The sequence below is a fragment of the Podarcis tiliguerta genome (genome assembly GCF_965153285.1).
Source record: "Podarcis tiliguerta genome assembly, chromosome: 10".
NCBI classification, from domain to species: domain Eukaryota; kingdom Metazoa; phylum Chordata; class Lepidosauria; order Squamata; family Lacertidae; genus Podarcis; species Podarcis tiliguerta.
In genome coordinates, this window is record NC_139543.1 from 70,902,280 (window position 1) to 70,924,560 (window position 22,281).

A 22,281-nucleotide genomic window follows, 5' to 3' on the forward strand; every position below is an offset into this window, starting at 1 on the left:
AAAAGCAGAGAAATCACCTTGCCAACAAAGGTCCGTATAGTGAGTGTTGGCAGTTGGAGGCAGTTGGAGGATGGATGGGGGCTAACAGATTGAGGTTGAGTCCTGACAAGACAGAAGTACTGTTTTGGGGGGACAGGAGGCGGGCAGGTGTGGAGGATTCCCTGGTCCTGAATTGGGTAACTGTGCCCCTGAAGGACCAGGTGCACAGCCTGGGAGTCATCTTGGACTCACAGCTGTCCATGGAGGCACAGGTCAAATCTGTGTCCAGGGCAGCTGTTTACCAGCTCCATCTGGTACATAGGCTGAGACCCTATCTGCCTGCGGACTGCCTCACCAGAGTGGTGCATGCTCTGGTTATCTCCCGCTTTGACTACTGCAATGCGCTCTACGTGGGGCTACCTTTAAAGGTGACCTGGAAACTACAACTAATACAGAATGCGGCACCTAGATTGGTGACTGGGAGTGGCCGCCGAGACCATATAACACCGGTCTTGAAAGACCTACATTGGCTCCCAGTACGTTTCTGAGAACAATTCAAAGTGTTGGTGCTGGCCTTTAAAGCCCTAAACGGCCTCGGTCCTGTATATCTGAAGGAGCGTCTCCACCTCCATCGTTCTATCGGGACACTGAGGTCCAGCACCGAGGGCCTTCTCACTGCGAGAAGCCAAGTTACAGGGAACCAGGCAGAGGGCCTTCTCGGTAGTGGCGCCCTCCCTGTGGAACGCCCACTCACCAGATGTCAAAGCGAACAACAACTACCAGACCTTTAGAAGACATCTGAAGGCAGCCCTGTTTAGGGAGGCTTTTAATGTTTGATGTACTACAGTATTTTAATATTTCTTGGAAGCCGCCCAGAGTGGCTGGGAAAGCCCAGCCAGATGTGCAGGGTATAAATAATAAATTATTATTATTATTATTATTATTATTATTATTATTATTATTATTATGATGCTATGGTTTCCCCAGAAGTGATGTATGGATGTGAGAGCTGGACCATAAAGAAGTCTGATCACCGAAAAATGGATGCTTTTGAATTCTGGTGCTGGAGGAGACTCTTGAGAGCCCCATGGACTGCAAGAAGATCAAACCTATCCATTCTGAAGGAAATCAGCCCTGAGTGCTCACAGGAAGGACAGATCCTGAAGCTGAGGCTCCACGACTTTGGCCACCTCATGAGAAGAGAAGACTCCCTGGAAAAGACCCTGATGCTGGGAAAGATGGAGGGCACAAGGAGAAGGGGACGACAGAGGACGAGATGGTGGGACAGTGTTCTCGAAGCTAGCAGCATGAGTCTGACCAAACTGCGGGGGGCATTGGAAGACAGGAGGGCCTGGCATGCTCTGGTCCAGGGGGTCACGAAGAGTCGGACACGACTAAACAACTCAACAACAACAAAGCGGCGATGTGGAGAGAAGAAGCAGTGACCACATTTTGCAAAACGGGTGGGCAGATCCAGCAGCACTCTTCCTAGCTTCATACTTTCTCCTCGCCTAACATGACTCTCCTCCTCTTTGCTAATTTCCACTTCATAGAAGTTGGATATTTTTCAATCCACAGTGGCTTTCAGGTGAAAGAGATCTTTCTGTACTTCTGTGTTCTGATGCAAAAGATCTCGGTCTATGTTTGCGTTGAACCATTAGGCTTCCCTTGTGCTGCCAAGTGTCTCTCACCACATGCCATTGCCTACCTATCAGACTATAAATGGCACATAAACACCAGCTTCCCACCCAGGCGTAGCTCAACTGGAACACTTGAATAAGGAAGAATCAGCAGCTCAGAGAGAGAGAGAAGCTGAAAAACCAGGTGAGTTATCTCCCCCCTTCTGATCTCCTTGACTCTCCATGCTGGCTTTTGAATGGCAGCTATATCTCCAAAGTGAGCAGCGCACGAACAATGGGGTACCTTTGCGTCTCAGGGACCAGCTCCCCAACAAATAAAAGAGTTGATAAATCTATAAAGTGAAATTATTTGATCTTGAGGGTTTGTAAGTCCTTACTTTTTTCTGTTTACCTTTACTTTATTCTATCTGGGTGAGATAATGAGTGTTCTTTCTGTTAGAAAGAAAGACAAGGCCTCGCCTTCTGAGCGATGGATGCAGGAAACTCAGCCTAGCAATTGTGTCTTTTGTGTTTTCTGTCTCCAGAAGCAGATGCAGCCTTCCTCTGTCCCCAGGCCCAGCCTCCTTTGCATCTGCCTTGTTCTGATATGGCACTTCTCCTTTGGCTTCGCAATGAAAATAAAAAAAGCAGACAACCTCTACGGTCCCACTGGTAAGGTATCACTTCATCTTGGAGGTGGTTGATGTCTCCTTAGACAAAGAGAAGCTTCTGGCAGCATTAGAAAACCAAGTGCAGATCCATTGGCATTTTTGCCCAACCTCTCGTGTGCCATTTTGGTTAAATTATCAGATCCAGCAATTCCAGCCTGTCTTGGATGATGCGTATTGTATTTCATCCTTTTCCTAGGGTAAAATAGTTGTATCCCTTTCTGAAGAGGTGAGTTTTAGCCACTGTGATCCATGTGCTGGTCGTGGTCCAGGCTAGACTACTGTGATGTGTCGTGTGTGGGTCTGGCCCTGTAGACTGTTTGGTTCAAAATGACAGAATCCTGTTCTGTTTACAGCACGCAGCTTGAATAGCACTTAGATCATACCAGTTTTAATGTCTCCCAGTGCATTTCAACATGCTGACTTTAACCTTCAGGCCCCTGAATGGGATGGACCTATGAAATCTGTGGACTTGTTTGTGCCTGTATCCTCTTCCTTGCACACGGACGTTCCAGATGGATACTGGTCTGTCCACCATCTTCATCTGTCAGTAGGTCTTTTCTAAGGTGGCTCCACACCTTTGGAACCCGCACCCTCAGTATAGCTGCAGTGACCAGCTACACTTTTCAGAATCATTCTGGGTTTGGTAGTATTTATTTCCTAGGTATTTTTATTATTGGTTGAAATAAGATTATCTATTGCTGTTATTCTCATTAGCTTTCCTTGGCTGGAAAATTGTCAGGTAAATAATTTAATACAATGAAAATATATGTCATATTGGACACCAAGAAAATGGAGGGCATCTTGGAGGACGTTCAATTTCCCTTTGGCTTTTATGACACCCCAAAAATATTTTATTTCCACTGTTTCATGTGCTGACATGACCATGTTGAATGCTAATGTTCTCTCTTTCTGTTACCTCAAGGCTGCATCTGGGGCTGGAAAAGAGAAATGGAAAGCTGCTATCGTGTCTTTTCCAACCGGCTAACATGGCATGAGGCAATGGTAAGAGGGGCCTCTAGGTGCTTTGAGTGGGTCCAGAAAGAGCAAGGGCACAAAACACAAGATATGCTTGAGAGTCTCTGCAGAAGACCTGTTATGAATCTCAATCCCATGGCCATGATTTTTATCCCAGGAGGCCATCTTTTGCATCTCAAGAGCTGATGAGATGTCATTTAGGCATCTGAAGCATCTGGCCTTGGGCAACCAGTAGGCCTTGGGCAACCAGCTCAGTTCATCAGTTTATCGTTCTTCTCAGATGAGGCTGAGGAAGCTCAGGGCCATTGCCTGGAACCAATAGGGGGCTGGATGAGGGCCACCAGGCTGAAACTCAATCCTGGAAAGATGCAGGTTGTGTGGGATAGTGATTGGATAGATACGCTGTTCATAGGCTGGAAGTAGGCAGGCCTTCTTTAAGATGGCTTGAGATGGTGGGCTCATCATCCCAGAAAAGACCCGTTGGCCCCAAAGGTTGGAGTACTTACTCAGGTTTGATGAAGGCTCCAACATGTTCTGCTTTCAAGTGAGCCTCCAGGGACAGGTAGGTTCATAAGCAACATCATTTTATCAGGAACAACTTGGAGAACCCACCATACCTTAGAGACAAAGTGAGCAAGATCCCCAACACCCACTGAACACACATTTGAAGAACATGAACTTCCCCTAAGAATCCTGGGAACTGTAGGTTGCTGTCCGCAGGGCTACAGTCCCCACAGTTCTTGGGTATAACCTACATGCTCTGAATGTTTACTAAAGGTGCTTGAAATGTATGTTGTGGGGGTCACTGAAGCCCACCAGGAAAATAACAGCACTGTCAGCACCCTGAGGGATGCTATCTGATGCACACAGCTAGTCTGCTTGCACTGCTCTGAACTCAAGCCTGCAGAGATACAGCAGCAGAGCCAGCTGCCCGTGGGACAAGGCTAGCTGGGGCAGGACTCTCAGCTGAGCCTCCAAGGAGCCTGCCTGTCTCCTCCCATTCAGCCACCCTACAGCTGGTGGGCAGGTGGTGGGCGGACCGTTTGGGGCAGCGCAGAGCCTGTGGACACCCAAGCCACCACGTCACTCCCAGGAGAGACGCATAGCTCAGGCGCACTACAGGCCCCCGTGCTGAGCGCTGCCTGGCATTTTGTCACCCCCCTCAGAGGTGACAGCTGGGGCAGCCCACACCCACCACAGAGATGCCTCTGCTATGGGAGGGCAATTTTCTGGCATTCTCCTACTATGTCCCAATAAGCCAAGTGGATCCCAATAGATTAGGCATTCTACCCTGTACTGTTCCTCCTTCGGGGAAGGAATATATTAACAGATCAACACAGCTACATGCACTTTTTCATTCTCTCAAGGCAAGGCTTTTAGCTCTCCTTGGGGACAGGTTGGCTGTTGTGTCCAGCTTCTGCACAAACATAAAATGACCACTACGCCACCGGACATGGCCCAAGCATGCTGCATGCTGGATCTGGCAGCCTTAAAACTGCACATGAAATTCATTAGATGGGCATGATGGGGGGAATTTGCCTTTGAAGCACATTTGAATGAGAGCCGCTCCATTTAGCATGTCCTGAAATAACAGAGGTATCATTTGAAATTTCGTTCTCCCCCAAAATACGTTGAACAAACATACAGTGAACAAATATACAGTGGTACCTCGGGTTAAGTACTTAATTTGTTCCGGAGGTCCGTTCTTAACCTGAAACTGTCCTTAACCTGGAGCAAAACTTTAGCTAATGGGGCTTCCTGCTGCTGCTGCACCACCGGAGCACGATTTCTGTTCTCATCCTGAAGCAAAGTTCTTAACCCGAGGTAATATTTCTGGGTTAGCGGAGTCTGTAACCTGAAGTGTATGTAACCCGAGGTACCGCTGTATAAGAGAAAGTGTACCAGCTTGCCCCCGTGATTGAGGGGGCCAGGGCTGTGCACCATGGTGATGCCATGCAGGTAGGTTCCTAATGTCTGTCGGGATTCACAGAATGTTGTGTGAGATAGTAAGTCTGCAGGCTTGAGTTTGCTAGCTGATGCCAACTGGCTGATGCAATCAGTCTGCAATACTTTCTATGGAGGTGCTGGGTCAGAAAGACTCAGCAGTAATGTGCTGTCAGTTGATTGGCTGTCATTGGTTTAAAAGGGAAACCTGTCCAGCAGTAAGGGTGGTGGTGTAGAGGACTGTGGTCAGAGAGAGAGAGAGTGTTAGAGGTCTTTCTGTTTGTCTTAATACCTGCAGCCAGGTACTCTGTTTCACTTTATGAACTGCCTGTGTATTAAAGTCTGTAGATATTTGTATATATAAAAGGGAAAGGGAAAGGGAAAGGGAAACCTGACCATTAGGTCCAGTCGCGGCCGACTCTGGGGTTGCAGTGCTCATCTCGCTTTATTGGCTGAGAGAGCCGGTGTACAGCTTCTGGGTCATGTGGCCAGCATGACTAAGCCGCTTCTGGCAAACCAGAGCAGCGCACGGAAACGTTGTTTACCTTCCCGCCGGAGCGCTACCTATTTATCTACTTGCACTTTGATGTACTTTAGAACTGCTAGGTTGGCAGGAGCAGGGACCGAGCAACGGGAGCTCACCCCATCGCAGGGATTTGAACCGCCGACCTTCTGATCGGCAAGCCCCAGGCTCTGTGGTTTAACCCACAGCGCCACCCGTGACCATTTGTATATATAGCTCACAATAAATATACTGCACTGAAGAACCTGGAACTCTGAGCATTTCTGCTAAAGCGCCGCAGAGAATTCACGACAATGTCATGCATGCATGCCATGCAGCACGCTGACGTGTTTTGCACACAACATGCAGTGTATGCGAGTGAGGTAAGCACATTAGGAGGCATGCACGCACAGACACCACAGAATTTTGATGGGGCCTGGCCACTTCCTTGATTTGTGGGGCTCTTGGCTTGCCACCCCCCAGTTGGCGCCACTGTATTAGAGAAAATTGTAGATAAAGTGTATTATTGAAAATAACACCCAAAGCTGCAGTATACTGGTATAAAATGAGCTCAAGATTTTGGTCACAATATCCCTATAGATGTTAGATATGAAGTTCACTGCATGTTACGCTTTGAAAGAAAATTTTATGAAGATGCAATTCCACTGTTCTTATGCCATCAAAACTATCTAAAATGTATAAAAACACCTCAAGTAAATGGTGGAGATGTGGGGAAGCGGAAGGTACAATACTACATATATGGTGGAACTGTAAGAAAACAGAGGAATTTGGGGAGGTAATCTATAATGAGCTCAAAAAGATGTTTAAGATTTCCTTTATTTAAAAAAACATTAGCTTGGGAATATTTTGTCCAGACATACCTTAGAAAGCAAGGTTTATTATTCTTGTATGCCGCGGTAGTTGCAAGAATGTTGATCGCTATGAATTGGAAAGGTGAAAAAATTCCAACTAAACTGGAGTAAATTAAGTTGTAGATACAGGATGAGGTAATGAGAAATTGACATAGATATAAGAAGAATTTATTGTTATATGAGGTAACAATTACAACTATTGTCTCTTTTTTCTGGATAAATTTTTTGTTTGCTGTTTCTTTTTAATTTCAATAAAGCACTAAAAAATTCAAAAGAAAATAACACCCAAAGCTGCAGTATATGAGGTGAAATTGCAAACAAATGTTTTTATACTGTGGCAACGTACACTCAAATGCTGCTCAGTTCTCCCGAGAACTTTTCTTTTTATAAACAAAATCACAAACTGAAAGTGGAGAATCTAATTAAAAATCAGACAATGAAGAAACTGAGCGAGACACAAATGGGGATATTGCACCATGCTGGATCTCAGTTGGCCGAACAAAGCTTGCATTTCAAGCAGTCACATGTCCGGAGCTGGATTTCCACGTATTGTGACTGCACTATTCAACCTTGAGCCTGACTTTGAGGAGAATTCAAAGGTAAGTGTAGTTGCATAAAACTCATTCTTTTTTCCACCTCTCAGAGAGCCTGCCGTGTATTTGACCCGACTTCTGAGCTTGTCTCTATCCGTGAAGCAACAGAACTGGACTTATTGGCTAAAGTCCTTAAAAGATCGTGGGACCTAAGTGTCTGGATTGGATTGTCAGACGAGGATAGGGTGAGTCTCCAAGGCCTTCTCTTCCTCCTCCTTCATCAGCACTGTTGGAGCTGATAGTAAATGAATTCAGTGGGAAGATTCTTCTATGGGGCTTCCCCAGCTGATGTCCTCGAAATGTTATGAGAAGGTTCTCTGGACTCAACGTACTTGAGGCCAAAACAGTCATGGTGGGCTCCTGGCTGATGTCCTGCAACGCAAATAATGTCGTCTGTGGTTCGTTTGGGTAGAATCATCAAGGAGCATGTTGTGTCCTTGGAAGTGTCTCCTTGTGATCTGTTCTTTCTAAAGAGCATACCAACTCTCTTGTCCCTGCAGGATGGAAATTGGGAGTGGGCAGATGGCTCTGCTGCCGAGTTCTTACCATGGGCTGAGGGAGAACCTAATCAACATGGCCACAACTCCTGTGCCTCCTTGTTTCGTCGGGACGGTAAGGAGTCCGCTCTCAGGGCTGGTACTTTGGAGCTGCCATGCTCAATGCAATGTGGGTTGCAGTATTTTCTAAATTTCTACTGAGGGTATGAGATGTGCTCCTTGCCTGCTCTTTGGCCAAGAGGTCGTTAGTGAAGGACTTCCTTTGGTGCCCTTTCATCTGTTGGATAGAAATATTCCCAAGCTTCCTTACAAGAATCTAGCCTTCCCAAAGGGGCTCAGACTGACAGGGAACACCATCCTAATACACTTTTGCTTTCCACTCAAGGTCCTCCCCATAGATCCCACCACCCGCCTTGGCCAATTTAGTATTGGATGAGTGGCTTGGTTTCTTTTGAATGGGAGCAGAAGAAAGGACATTCCCTGTAGCCACCGTGGGGTGGGGGTACATGTGTTTTGAGGGTGTTGGGGTCCCAGCAGCAGCAGCATGCCAAGGAGCTCCTGGTATCTGATGTTGACTCACCTAAGACCATTTCCCTGTGTTTTTCCAGGTTTTGAGAAATTTAGAGCAGAGAGCTGCAAGAATGTAGAGTCCTATGTTTGCACACATAGGCCAAATTACGGATCCCCCTGACCTCTTCACTCTCCCTGGCTGACCCCATCAAATCTCAGAGGCTTCCATCCAACACTGTCTTTCTACCTGCGCCTTTTTCAGAATATGACAACGTCAGAGGTCCCCTGCTGCCCCATTCCAGTGTCCCATCTATTCCAGCGTCCTGCTCTCACAGTAGCCTGCAATAGATCTAATTGGATCCTGCAAGTAGCAAGAGCCCCCTTCTCTGGGAGCCCAGGATGAAGAACCTTTATGGCCTTTCAGATGTTCCTTGAGCACCACTAGCATCATCCTAGACAACTGGCCACGATGAGTGGGAGTCCACCAACATCAGGAGGACAACAGTCCCCCCATCCCTAATAGATGCCTCAGCCCATTGTGAATTTAAACACATGCCCCTCAAACAAGAGTCAATTACTTCCCTTCATTACTGCCCCTCCCAACTCACATGTCTCCAATATCCTGATTCAGATTGAAAGCCACTTAGGACATTCAACTGGTCTCTTTTAGTTTGCAAAGAACCAATGCACTTTTATGGCAGTGCCTTCTAGAGCCCTGGGAAGGGTGTAGACTTGAAAGTCGATTAATGAAAGCATGCCCTCTGCAGAGGAGAAATGACTGTTTGCAGGTGCGGCTTGAATTCAAACCACACCTGCAAAAAGACAAAGTGGCACTTGCAGCCAGCCCCCTTGCAGCTGTGCTCTCAGCGCAAACCAGCTCCTTGTTGCTGAAAGGGTGTCTCCAAAGGGGCTTTGGTCCAGCACTGATTAGATGAGAGCAAGGCAGCAGTTGGATGTTCCCAATGGGGCTTCCTCTTAGCACTGATCAGTGGTAAAGAGGAGGGCCTCTGACATGGTTGATCATGATCTTCCAGACCACCGCCTCACCGACTTAGGGATACAGGGCATAGCCCGTAGATGGCTGTGCTCTTTTATCTCTGGTCGGGGACATAGGGTGGCACTTGGGAGGGAAATGTGGTCGCACCACTCCTTGGTGTGTGGAGTGCCGCAGGGCGCAATTCTCTCCCCGATGCTTTTTAACATCTTTATGCACCCCCTTGCCCAGATTGTCTGGAACTTTGGGCTGGCTTGTCACCAATATGCTCTATCTGCTGATGGATGGCCATACCAACTCGGCCCTGGACACATTGACCAGATGCTTGGAAGCTGTGGCTGGATGGTTTTTTTGGGAGCGGATTGAAACTAAATCCTTCAAAGACAGAGGTCCTCTGGCTGGGTAGGATGGCATGGGGATGAGGGACCAACTCCCTTCTCTTGCGGGGGGCCCATTAGTACCATTGCCTTCTGTTAAGAGTTTGGGTGTAATCCTTGACGCCTCCCTTTCCATGGAGGCGCAAGTTACAACAACAGCCAAGGCGACATTTTTCCACCTTCGCCGCATCAAGCAGTTGGTCCCTTACCTTTCCCACCCCGATCTGGCCACAGTGATCCATGCAACAGTCACTTCCAGGCTTGACTACTGTAATTCGCTCTAGGCGGGGCTGCCCTTGAAGCTGTCCCAGAAACTCCAGCAGGTGCAGAATGCTGCAGCGAGGCTCCTCATGGGGTCTCTGCCATGGGAACATATTCACCCAGTGCTTTTCCAGCTGCACTGGCTCCCGGTGGAATACGGGGTCAGATTTAAGGTACTGGTTTTGACCTTTAATGCCCTTCACGGCCTTGGACCCTCGTACCTACGGGACCGCCTCTCCTGGTATTCCCCACAGAGAGCCTCAAGGTCCATAAATAGCAACACCCTAGAGGTCACGGGCCCTAAGGAAGATAAATTAGCCTCAACCAGAGCCAGGGCCTTTTCAGCACTGGCTCCAGCCTGGTGGAACACTCTGTCTCATGAGACCAGGGCCCTGTGGGATCTGATTTCTTTCCGCAGGCCTGGCTTTTGGCTTAGAAGGCCTGGCCTTTGGCTTAGAATCTATTTGATTCCCTCCCCCCCCCCTTTCTTTTTTCCTTTCTCCTCCTGTGATGAGGCTGCATTTTAATGTTTTAATGTTTGAATTGTATTTTAATCTTGTTTTTAAGTTGTATTTCAATCAACTTGTTTTTATTATTGGCTGTTAGCTGTCTTGGCTGGGGAGGACGGGGTATAAGTAAAATTTATTATTTTTATTATTGCCCATCAATTCGGAAGGGAAATCTATGGGGGGAAATCTGTAATGCAACCAATTCAAGGAGTGCTTGCTGTCCCCAAGTCCTGCTTGCAAAGGATTCTTTGGAGCTCACTTTCAGCTCCCAATTGTCCCATAGGCTTACCTGCTCCACACCTAACACTGGATCTACTGGACAATGAGCAGAAGAAAACTCCTTCACTGCAGATCCCTGACCTTTTTGTCATTCTGATGGGGAAGCATTACGTTTTAAATATGTACATGCCTCTACAAATATGCTTCAGAAATAAATACTTCTATATTGCATCAGGCTCAGTGGCTTCTCTGTCATTTGTGCACCCATTTCAAAGTGCTGGTTAGGGCCTTCAACACGTTGGCCTTGAGGGCAATCTACTCTTCTATAAGCTATGATACTCATGGAAGCATCTCAGGTAGTCTCCCCTTCAAGTCTCCCCCAAATCAGAACTGTATTTGGGAAGCCAGTAGTGCCTGTCAAAGCTTCCGTTGCGACCGAGCTGAAATGGCTCTGCTCCACGTCATATCTTTGGACTCCATCAACCTCTGCTCCGATGGTGATTAACAACCTAAGCCTTTAATGAGGCTTCAGGCACGCTCCCATTACGCAGAGTATCCAAACAGCAGCAGAAGGAGAGATAAAAATATGTGCTACATCACTGCGTTTATTTCTACCTACTCAGGACAGAAAAAAATATGCATCTGCTCTCTGTGAGAGTCAGTGAACAACTGAAACAAAGAAACAGGAAACCAGTAACATCAACATCCGTCTCCCGTGAGACTTCCAACAGTCTGGAATGTCAGCAGAGTCTTGTGACTCCAAAAACTGCACAGGGGCGCAGGAACAGAAATCTAACAGTGCCATGGGAATAGGCACTGCTCTTTAGATATTGGAAGATAGCTATCATCTCTCAGTCTCCTCTTTTCCATGCTAAACATACCCAGCTCCTTCAACCATTCCTCATAAAGCTTGGTTTGCTGTCGTTGTTTATTTCGTTGACATTTGATGGGAGGGTGTTCCACAGGGCAGGCGAGGATATGAGAGAGAGAGAGAGAGAGAGAGAGAGAGAGAGAGAGAGAGAGAGAGAGAGAGAGCTGGCTGCAGACATGCAGAGAAGTGAATTTAAGAATTGAAAAATGTGAATCGGAGAAGAACCAAAATGGAGAGGGCCACCCCATCCCTACCTGAGGGGGCTACTGTACATTTGGGCCTCCCAGCTCCATGCTCACATTCATGTTCTCTGCATTCTCAGAATCTTCCTTGAGCACAATTGTGCTGGGCCCAGGGGTAACCTGTGAAACGTGGTCCAGGACTGGTCCAGAATTCAAAGGTTCTGCTAGGAGTCAGTCCAACAGGGCCAAGGCAGGACATGAGGCAGGAAACCAGGCAAGGACAGGTACAGGATCTCAGGCAGGATCTGGCATACAGCAATGTTGCTCCCACAACCTGGGGCAGGGTCCGACAGCCTTTTATCTCTGTCGGGGTAACAGCCGGTCCTGATCCCCGGACGACTCACCTCCTTGTTTCACCTGAAGGCAAGCACTCCTCCTGTGAGTACTCAGATCTCTCCTTCTCTCAGACCTCAGTCTCTGCAGCTCGGGAGATGTTGGTGGGCTACTAGACCCAGAGGCCGCCTCAGCCTCCCCTGACCCAACTGGTAGTGGAGCAGCTGTAAGTGATGGCCCAGCTGAAGGCAACAAGGTAATCCCTGCATCTGGAGCCAGGGCAGGCTCCTGACTCGGCCCAGCTGGTGTTTGTTGCAGGGGAACCTGTGCAGACTGGGACTCTTCAGGATCAGGCCCCAGTCTTGGTTCAGATGATGCCTGAGGCAGAGGATCCAGTGCAGACTGAGTCTCCTCTGCTCTGAGTCTGAGCCCAAGTCCCAGGCCATCACAACACCTTTCACTCCCTAGTCATCCAAGGATCCAACCGCCTCTCTAGCTAGTCCCTTTACCTTTACTTGCAGGTGTCCATTTGCAGGCCAGTCCTTTTTCAGGGAAGTGTCATCAGCATGAGGTCACAATGCGACCAAATCACCTCTCCTGGCAAGCAGGCAGGCACAGGCCAGAGTGGACGGGAACAGTCTCTAAACTGAGGTGGGCAACTCTAAGAGCACACAACCATCTTCTTTGCTGTGACTGAGGTTGGATTCTTTTATAAAAAAGATGTTGAAGGTTTTTTTCCCTCCCTTTTTAAAAGAAATATTCTAACACAAGCAAGAAAAGGGAAGCAAAATATGTACCAAAAAAACAGGGCGGTGGGTGGGGAAGAGAAGGCTGAATATTTTAAACCGGCAATGCAGCCAAGGAGCTTGTAAAGGCAAGCAAATTGCCCATGTGAATCTCTTGCTTTGGCTCTGACTTGCACAGGCCTGTGGCTGGCTGGCCCCTGCGAGAACAGGATTCTGGGTTAGGTGGGCCGTTGGCCTGACCCAGAAGGCTCTTCTGGTGTTCCTCTGTTCTGCACAGAGCAAAACCAAAGTGGAATCCCAGCACTCTGTGGTCCTCTGGCCCATTGGTGGTGTGTGACTCTGGACCACAGGCTAACCTAAAGATGATGTGCAATGATAGCACTATCTACTGGCAAAACCTATTGGTGTTTTACAACTTTCCAACTAGTTGCAGGACCTTAGACAGACCTAGCAGAGTAAACGCAGAATCCACGGAAGCAATTGGCGACTTGGCTGCAGACAGGACAGACGAAGCAGGAACCAGGAACTTGTAGTTAGGTGTTTATTATATACAGTGGACTATTTACAGGAACAGAACACGGATCTTTAGCTAGCTCTCTCATACACGACTCACAACTCCTACACTGACACACAGAAGTCTGAACTCTGAACTACTGAACCAACACATTCCAGTTAGTGGACCATTAATTGTCACTCCCTTGAGAGAACCTGACCAATCAGGAGGCTGTCTCCATGTCTCTGTTATCACCAGGCAGACTTACTCCTTCAGATTGCCTTCTGGCTGTCTGCCAAACTTTAATTGACTCTGTGTGAGTAGCTGCACGTATTCAGATTCCCAACATACCACCGTTCATTTATATGGTACAAATCAAGAAATCCCAAAGACATGTTGGTACTGAAGATGGGTCCTACCATCTGTTTCAGCCAGCATTGTGAGTCAAGGTTGTTTCATGAGAGTGTGGCCTGGATTAGAAACTAAGTTGGAAGCAAAATCCAGCTCACCTCCTTTTCCCCATCTCCCTACCCCAGGATTTACCTTACAGGATGTGATTAATAACTACAACACTCTTGTTTATTTTCTCCCAGAAAGCTGTTTCAGTTCTGGATCAGCATAATTCATGACAAGTTGATTTGGGTCCATTCGTCCTGCTCTGCAGCAACTGTAGCTGCCTCAGAATGATATGCATTTGACTTAAATTGATCAGATCCAGTTCAGGATTTGCATCCATTAGTTTCACAGCCCTGATAATCTCCTTTCTCCTCCTGATCTCCATTCAGGGCAAGAAGAAGAATAGTACAAAGATTTCAACATGTCTGCAGATGTGTGGGTGGGGTCCTGGCGCCCTCACCGGCCCAGAGGGCCAATCGCTGCCCTCTACAGCAGCCCCGGACCCAAATATGCTCTCCCAACAAATGTAGGTAAGTGAAAATCAAGGAGTCCAGATACTGGCCCTAGCCCGTTTCTGTAAGAGGTGATATAGTCCAGCATCAAAATCCTAGAATGGGAGAAGTCTGGGTTGCTGCTTTTGCAGATATTAATATTGTGCAGCTTGAAGCAACTGGATGCATAAAAAACAACTCCTTTGGGGGTAAAACGTTGATTCAAAGCTTTACTTGCAGAACTTTCTTCCAAACAGATCAAAAAGCAGTAAATGATACATCCAAACAGTTCCTTAATATCAAGAACATGTCCAGCACAAGCTCAGCATTTTATAAGAAATAAGTTTACTTCTTCCAGAAATCAAAACTGTGCCTCTCTCCCATTCTTGACTGCATTCACCTGCTTAAGGCTATGCATCTCCTGGAGGGCTTCATTATCACATCTTACTCCCACTTTGGCTGGGAACAAAAGACCAAAGACCAACTCCCCAAGATGCTGATTTGCAATTGAATACTTTAATCACCTGATCTAAGGTTAAACACTCATGTGTTAGTTGGCAGAGAACAAATACAGTTAGTTATCAGCCCATCTCAGTGCAAAGAGAGCTCTTCTTCTTCTTCTTTTGTTCCAATGGAATCTTCCAGTTAAACCCTTTCAGCAAAACACACAGGTGCTCTCCATTTCAGTTTGAATTAAGCAAATATACTTAACAGCTGCTTCTTTCCCCAGCATCGAATCAACTTGTGGAACTCCTCATCACTGGATGTTGTGATGAGCAGGGGTGTAGAAGACTGAACAAATACTAGAGGGTGGAAAGGTCTACTGCTTGCAAAAATGAAAAGATTGTCCCTGCTCTGAGGCAGTATAGCTCCTCCATCTCATGGAGGAAAAAAAGGGGGGGTTGGAAGTTACCACTTTCCCCTTGGTTGCTGTTAATGGACAAGATGGATTCTATCCATCTCAAGTTCTCCTCTTCCCTCTCTGTGCTCGCTCTTCCTTGCAGGCTACCCGCTACACGACCCTTCTCGCTACCGGGCTCCCGCGTACAGCTTTGGGATCCGCCGGCCCCAAGAGCTAGTGGGTTGCTCCCCTGGGCCAGGCTACCTCATCCCAACCAACATGACTATGAGGGGCAAGGACGGGATCCCTGCATTCTCCATCTATGGACGCCCCAGGGATGTGATGTCTTTTATGACTCCAGGCCCAGGTCAGTCTTGAAATCTGTTATACAACAAACCAACAACACCAAAACTGGCTTATGAATATAAAGGACAATAGGCTCCCTTGGACAGTAAAGCGAGATGAGCGCGGCAACCCCAGAGTCGTTCGCAACTGGACTTAACTGTCAGGTGTCCTTTACCTTTTTAAATGTGTTGTGGGGGGAAGTTGTTGCTTTGTTCATTGTTATGTTGTGCGTGTTTGTGTTTTTGTACTGTAAACTGCTCTTGCGATCCTAGGATGAAGAGTGGTGTATAAATTTAATAAAAAATAGTAACAGAAATGCAGGGCGGTGTTGTGAATTCAGCCTTCCCCGTGTGCTTTGCTTTTTGCAGGTCGGTATTCGCCAGAGAAAGCAAAGAATTTGGCCTACCCTTCTGCCCCCAACTACTCTCTCGCTTCCCGGACGAAGAACTTCGATTACGACCAGTCACCAGGTGAGAGAGCAGCAACCACAGAGAATCTCCCTCCATCTGGCTGCTGACCTCCTGTTATACTAATATAGAGTGCATGTGCATCAGTGCAGATCTATAAATGCATATCCCCTAAGCTTAAAAGAACAAGATCAATTGCAAAACAGCCCCATCTACAGGCTGCAAAAGAGCTCAGCTGAGCTGAAACACCGTATTTTTTGCTCTATAAGACTCACTTTTTCCCTCCTAAAAAGTAAGGGGAAATGTGTGTGCGTCTTATGGAGCGAATACAGGCTGTGCAGCTATCCCAGAAGCCAGAACAGCAAGAGGGATCACTGCTTTCACTGCGCAGTGATCTCTCTTGCTGTTCTGGCTTCTGAGATTCAGAATTTTTTTTTTATTGTTTTCCTCCTCCAAAAACTAGGTGCGTCTTGTGGTCTGGTGTGTCTTATAGAGCGAAAAATACGGTATCTGTCAGTTGCTTGCAGGTACTGTCAATCAATCCCTTTTTCTCAATGAAAGGGCCAATTTATCAATGAAACAATACTTTACTCGATTAAAGCAAGCAAATATACAGATGTATAGCCGCTAGTCGACCTCAGGAAATTCTTCCTGAGCCTCCCCTCTGTGAAACTGGTTTAACAAGCATCAGTAACTATCCAAGCAGACCAGTCTAAAACAGCAGATTGCTGTGTACGAATGAAACCTGCCTTTGTCAACGGATTCTGGAGCCAGGTTGTTCAACATTTCTAAAGGATGTCTGGGGCAGCCCAGGAAAAGCTTTGAGCAGGTCAAGCACCTCGAATGACAGAATTGCAAATATTGGAGAAAAAAATATATATTCTGTGGCATGTCCCGATTTACCTGTACAACCCATTATTGCGACTATTGTGTTTTCTGGGTGGTTTTTGGACACTGTCCAAGAATTTAAAAATTGTGACATACTTTTGTTTGGACTTCTTACCCTTCCTCTTGTTTGTGGGTGCCAGGGCTGCTGTTGCAACTGATCAATAAAGCTGAAAGGCTTAGTTGCCACCTTGCTTTTTATATACTTGGTTGCCATCTCTGATTTCTTCTGACCAACAAGAGGACCTTGAGGGGAATCATAGATCCCTTGAACTAAGGGGAAGAATTCAGAAGTCTCAGAGGTTTTTCTTGATCCAAATCAATTACCCCTGTTGGATTTCAGTCACATGTGGATCCTGTCTGGGTGCAGGATCTCTTTATTTAGCCAACTAAGAATATCACAAAATACGTATCTGAAGAAGTGTGCATGCACACGGAAGCTTATACCAAGAACAAACTTAGTTGGTCTCTAAGGTCCTACTGGACAAATATATATATATATATATATATATACACACACACACACACACACACACACACACACAGTGGTACCTCCGTTCCGGAGCTCAGTTAACAACCTGAAAGGAACGCAACCCGCGTCTGCACATCTTTGCATGTGCGGGTCGTGATTCTCCGCTTCTGCGCATGCGCATGACGTCATTTTGCGTGTCTGTGCATGGTCATGTGGCGAAACCCAGACGTAACCCTTTCCGGTACTTCCGGGTCACCACGGGACGCAACCTGAAAAAACGTGCAAACGTAACAAGAGGTATGACTGTATATATATTTCGACAAAATACTGTGCAAGCATTCAAGTTCTCTGGAACTCTTCCAGAGACGAGATAAACAGAGCAATTTGCAGGGGGTAGAGGAATAGGAAAGTTCCCCAGATGCCGTAACGTACTGAATCCCTTCCCTCCCATTTTCCTCCTCTAGGGCCTGCAGCCTACGGCCTCCCTCCCATGCTTGGGCCCAAGGTGATTGGCAAGAGCACCGCCCCCAATTACTCCATTTTTGGGCGCAGCATGATTGGGAGTTTCTATGAGGACCTCAGCAAGGTAAGCAGCCGAACAGCCAGGAGTGGGAGATTTAGGAGACCATGATTTGATGAAAGCAAAATCAAGAAAACGGGGGGTGTTCTTTAAATATGTGCTAAGGAGTCATCTTCTGCTTCTTCGGCGACCGAGGGGCTCAAGTGTGAAGTTTTCTTGGGGCTGGTGTGTGAGGAATATGTAGGACAAAGTGGGGGGCTATGCTTTGTGTTCAATGTTCTTTCATTTTTTTGCATGTAAAATTTTTAACTGAATCTTTCATAATGCAATAAGATATAGAAAACTAATCTAAAAAAACGGCTGCACAAAAAACACAAGCAGAATAAGTAGAATATGGATATAGAATAGATATTCTATAAGTAATAGATATTCTATAAGTATTTCACCACTTCCGCGCATGCGTGTGACGTCATTTTGAGCGTCTGCGCATGCGCATGCGCAAGCGGTGAAACCCAGAGGTAATGCAGTCCATTACTTCCGGGTCGCTGCAGAGCGCAACCCGAAAATGCTCAACCTGAAGCGTATTCATCCCAAGGTATGACTGGAGAATAGAGAATAGAGAATAGAGAATAGAGAATAGAGAATAGAGAATAGAGAATAGAGAATAGAATAGAATAGAATAGAATAGAATAGAATAGAATAGAATAGAATAGAATAGAATAGAATAATAGAATAGAATAGAATAGAATCTTCTTTCTTCTCCTTCTTCTTTGGTGATCACTCGTAGCCAGGTAAGATTGTCTTCCATAAACATGGTTTTAACAATGAGTCCATAAGTGACGGTGGAGGCCAATTCTGGATCCACACATCCTTCCACAGTGGGGGACACAGGTTTCCGGGTGGGAGTTGATCACGGTATCGATTTGCCAAGCATGCCTTATACAATCCAATGTGGAGCCTCCAAGACTGTTGGATAGTGCCTTGTGGTCAGTGTGGTGCAGTGGTTAAGAGCAGTGGACTCGTAATCTGGTGAACCAGGTTCGATTCCCCTGCTCCTCCACATGCAGCTGCTGGGTGACCTTGGGCCAGTCACACTTCTCTGAAGTCTTTCAGCCCCACTCACCTCACAGAGTGTTTGTTGTGGGAGAGGAAGGGAAAGGAGATTGTTAGCCGCTTTGAGACTCCTTCGGCTAGTGATAAAGTGGGATATCAAATCCAAACTCTTCTTCTTCTTCTTGTACACCTCCTTCTGGCAACTCCTGCAGCCAAGCTGGGGCCAAACATCTTCACACCACCTTAGCGAGGCTGAGAGGTCTTGTCGCCTGGGTAGCCCAGGACCTCCAGACACACAGCCCAGGCTTGCGCCCCACAGCGGTCCCTTTGGGGCTGCTAACAGAGCGGTTTGGCTTCACCCTCAAAAGTGCACTCCATTGTCTCTCGAGACAGATGGATGCCAACCATGATGAGTAGGGAAATGGGGTTCTTCTCAATGACTTTCACATGCCCATAATCAGAGAACATAGAAGCACCCTAGAAGGGGCTGGAGAGGTCCAGGGTGGGTGGCTGAGACTGATCTTGGGGATGCCTGGCCTAAAAGGTAAAGGGACCCTTGACCATTAGCTCCAGTCGCGGGTGACTCTGGGGTTGCGGGGCTCATCTCGCTTTATTGGCCGAGGGAGCTGGCGTACAGCTTCCAGGTCATGTGGCCAGCATGACTAAGCCGCTTCTGGCGAACCAGAGCAGTGCACGGAAACGCCGTTTACCTTCCCGCCGGAGTGGTACCTATTTATCTACTTGAACTTTGATGTGCTTTCGAACTGCTAGGTTGGCAGGAGCAGGGACCGAACAATGGGAACTCACCCCGTCGCAGGGATTCGAACCGCTGACCTTCTGATCAGCAAGTCCTAGGTTCTGTGGTTTAACCCGCAGCGCCACCCGTGTGACCCTTTTTCTTTCCTTGCCCAACAGACGCCAGGGCCCTGCAACTACCGCCTGGTGGATCCCAGCGTCTACAAGAACCGCCCGCCGCACTTCAGCATGCTGGCCCGCAACATGCCCCCAGGAGACAACACTCTGAAGCCAGGTCCAGGAGCCTACAGCCCCGAGAAGGTGAGGGCAGGTGGCAGCAGAAGGCCTGGTATTGTTCCGGGATGAGGGCTGCAGTTGTCCTGCAGCAAAGATGTGGGTCTTATGTGATGGTGGAAGAAGTGGACAGCTCTTGCCCCAACATTCAAATGTGAATGGGCAAGGTGATCTTCATTAGTATCACCTCCAGACTTGATTATTGTAACTCACTCTACATGGGGCTGCCCTTGAGACTGACCCAGAAACTCCAGCGGGTGCAGAATGCTGCAGCGAGACTCCTTATGGGGTCCTCGCCGCTGGATTACATTCACCCGGTGCTATACCAGCTGCACTGGCTCCCGGTGGAGTACAGGGTCAGGTTTAAGGGGCTGGTTTTAACCTTTAAAGCCCTATACAGCCTAGGACCCTCGTACCTACGGGACCGCCTCTCCTGGTATGCCCCACAGAGGACCTTACGGTCTTCAAACAAAAACATCTTGAAGGTCCCAGACCACAGGGAGGTTAGGCTGGCCTCAACCAGAGCCAGGGCTTTTTCAGCCGTGGCCCTGATCTGGTGGAATGCTCTGTCCTAAGAGACTAGAGTCCTGTAGGATTTGACATCTTTCTGCAGGGCCTGCAAGACGGAGCTGTTCCACCAGGCCTTTGGCCAAGGCACAGTCTGACCCCCTCCTTTGGTAACCCTCATAGAACTCTAGCCCAATGGTTGCCATTAATTTGACTCTGAATTGATTTTAGAATGAATTGATTTTAGAATGTATTTCAATTAATTGATTGTGATTTTATGTAAACATGCGTTACTTTTACTGTTGTTAGCCGCTCTGAGCCTGGCTTCAGATGGGGAGGACGGGATATTAATTATTATTATTATTATTATTATTATTATTATTATTATTATTATTATTATCCCTCCACAATCTCTGCAAGCAGGAGCATGCATGTTGACAACCTAACCAGAAATTAAATATACTCTCAGTCGCCCTCCTCTGCACACGTTCCAGCTTGTCAACATCCTTCTTAAATTGTGCTTCCCCGAACGGGACACCGTATCCCAGGTGTGGTCTGACCAAGGCAGAATAGAGTGCTACTATGACTTCCCTTGACCTGGCCATTCAGCTTCTGTTGATGCAGCCTAAAATTGCTTTGACCTTTTTTGCTGCTGCATCACACTCCAGGCTCAACATACCCAGCTCCTTCAACCACTCCTCATCAGGCTTGGTTTCCAGACCCAGGATCATCTTGGCCGCCCTCCTCTGCACACCTTCCAGCTTATCAACATCCTTCTTAAATTGTGCCCAGAATTGGACACAGTATTCTGGGTGTGGTCTGACAGAACAGAGTGTGAAGTGAGATCTTGGCCTGCCAAGAGCCTTCCGTGCCCCCACCCCTTCCCTTCCGCTGGCGGTGCCTAACCCTGTCCCTCTGTCTCTCCTTCCTCCTGCAGCACACCCCTCAACGTGGCTTGACCTTCGGGATCCGCCACTCGGACTACGTGGCTCCTCTCATTGTGGACGTGGCAGATTAAGCTGGCCCCACCGGCAGAGATGGTCTGGACAAGAAATGTTCCTTTGGAAACATACGGATCTCTTGGTGCTTTGTGTTGTCGCTGGAGATTGGGGCCTGGGGAGGGAAGTGGGGTTGTCAGTGTCTGAGGCCTGGGAGGGTCCTCAGAGCTGGGGAGCTGGGTTCAGCGAGGCGGCTGCACCTTTGGGTCTCCCTGTTCCCGGATTCTTTGGCTGGATTCTCCTGATTGAATCACCCCTTAGTCTATCCAGTTGTCTTAAGTGTGGGTGAGTTGAAGTGGGGTTGGGAAGTGTGGGTTTTCCCATTTCTGTGTAGTGGGCTTTATAGGGGGCAGGAAGGCAAAGATCTCCATAACTGCAATATTTGCTAATTTCCCTGTTTTGTGAGCTTGAAGCAAAAAAATCAAAATTCTGTGCCCATAAGGGCGAAATTCTGCAATCTGTATAAATTCTGGAGCCTGAGAAAACTGCACATACCTTTCCCAATTTGTATCATGTGCTCTCCTTCTGCCAGTCACTCAGGGCCAGATTTCAGTTTGATGCGGCCCTCAGCTACTGAAGGTAATGGGGCCCTTTATATGTCCAGCTGTCCTTTGTCAACAACAGGTGGTCACTGTTTTTTGTGTTGAATATATGTTATATGGTAATTTATGGACCCAATAGATATCTCAAGCCACTTGCACATAACATAAATGTATTTTATCAAAGTAATTGTTGAACTGAAATACAACTAAGAAGTATATTAATAGTGAAATAGTTATTAGGCTCTAACTTAAAATGATTTTTTATTCATAACGAACTTAATAATGCAAACACATGGGCATTTGGCAATAAGAAAAGTTCCTTTAGAAACACAATTTACAAAGACTTGTAATCTAGTCTCTAGAAACTTGCTATAACATGAAATGATAATAGGTGTAAATATGTGTTGCAAACTACTAATAATTATAAAGAGCCGAATGGAGGCACCCTATATATAGAAAGGAGAAAAGCAGTGATATTTTAGGGAGCATGCTAGCAGTTGGGGCCCATGACTTGCGTCATAGGAGCCTACACAACACAAAACACTGTTGCTTTATGTAGGTTTTATTTTATTTGTTTTTTATCTTGTATTTTGGAAATGTACATCCAGGGTTTTTTTCTTTAATTTTTTTTGAGGGGCCCAAGAGAAT

At 47.1% G+C, this 22,281-nt stretch overlaps 2 protein-coding genes across 4 annotated transcripts; both read left to right on the forward strand.

Annotated features, from left to right (window-relative positions):
- The first annotated feature begins 1,420 nt into the window (after positions 1-1,420).
- LOC310659226 (ovocleidin-17-like) lies at positions 1,421-9,167 on the forward strand. Of its 3 annotated transcripts, none has more exons than XM_083402475.1 (6): positions 1,421-1,803; positions 2,144-2,270; positions 3,192-3,271; positions 7,206-7,340; positions 7,656-7,767; positions 8,261-9,167. In XM_083402475.1, exons 2-6 carry the CDS (start codon positions 2,150-2,152, stop codon positions 8,341-8,343), a joined length of 531 nt encoding a protein of 176 aa, XP_083258601.1. In that variant the 5' UTR covers positions 1,421-1,803; positions 2,144-2,149; the 3' UTR covers positions 8,344-9,167. The 3 variants fall into 3 exon arrangements, with proteins under 3 accessions (XP_083258601.1, XP_083258602.1, XP_083258600.1); XM_083402476.1 differs by lacking the exon at positions 1,421-1,803 and adding an exon at positions 1,851-1,980; XM_083402474.1 differs by lacking the exon at positions 1,421-1,803 and having other exon boundaries at positions 2,052-2,270.
- Positions 9,168-12,492: 3,325 nt separating this feature from the next.
- Positions 12,493-21,174, forward strand: LOC310659212 (ciliary microtubule associated protein 1A-like). Its single transcript, XM_083402450.1, has 7 exons — positions 12,493-12,606; positions 13,933-14,073; positions 15,039-15,242; positions 15,589-15,690; positions 17,449-17,570; positions 19,473-19,613; positions 21,031-21,174. The coding sequence occupies exons 2-7, from the start codon at positions 13,965-13,967 to the stop codon at positions 21,109-21,111; spliced, it is 759 nt and encodes a 252-aa protein (XP_083258576.1). The 5' UTR covers positions 12,493-12,606; positions 13,933-13,964; the 3' UTR covers positions 21,112-21,174.
- The last annotated feature ends 1,107 nt before the right edge of the window (positions 21,175-22,281 follow it).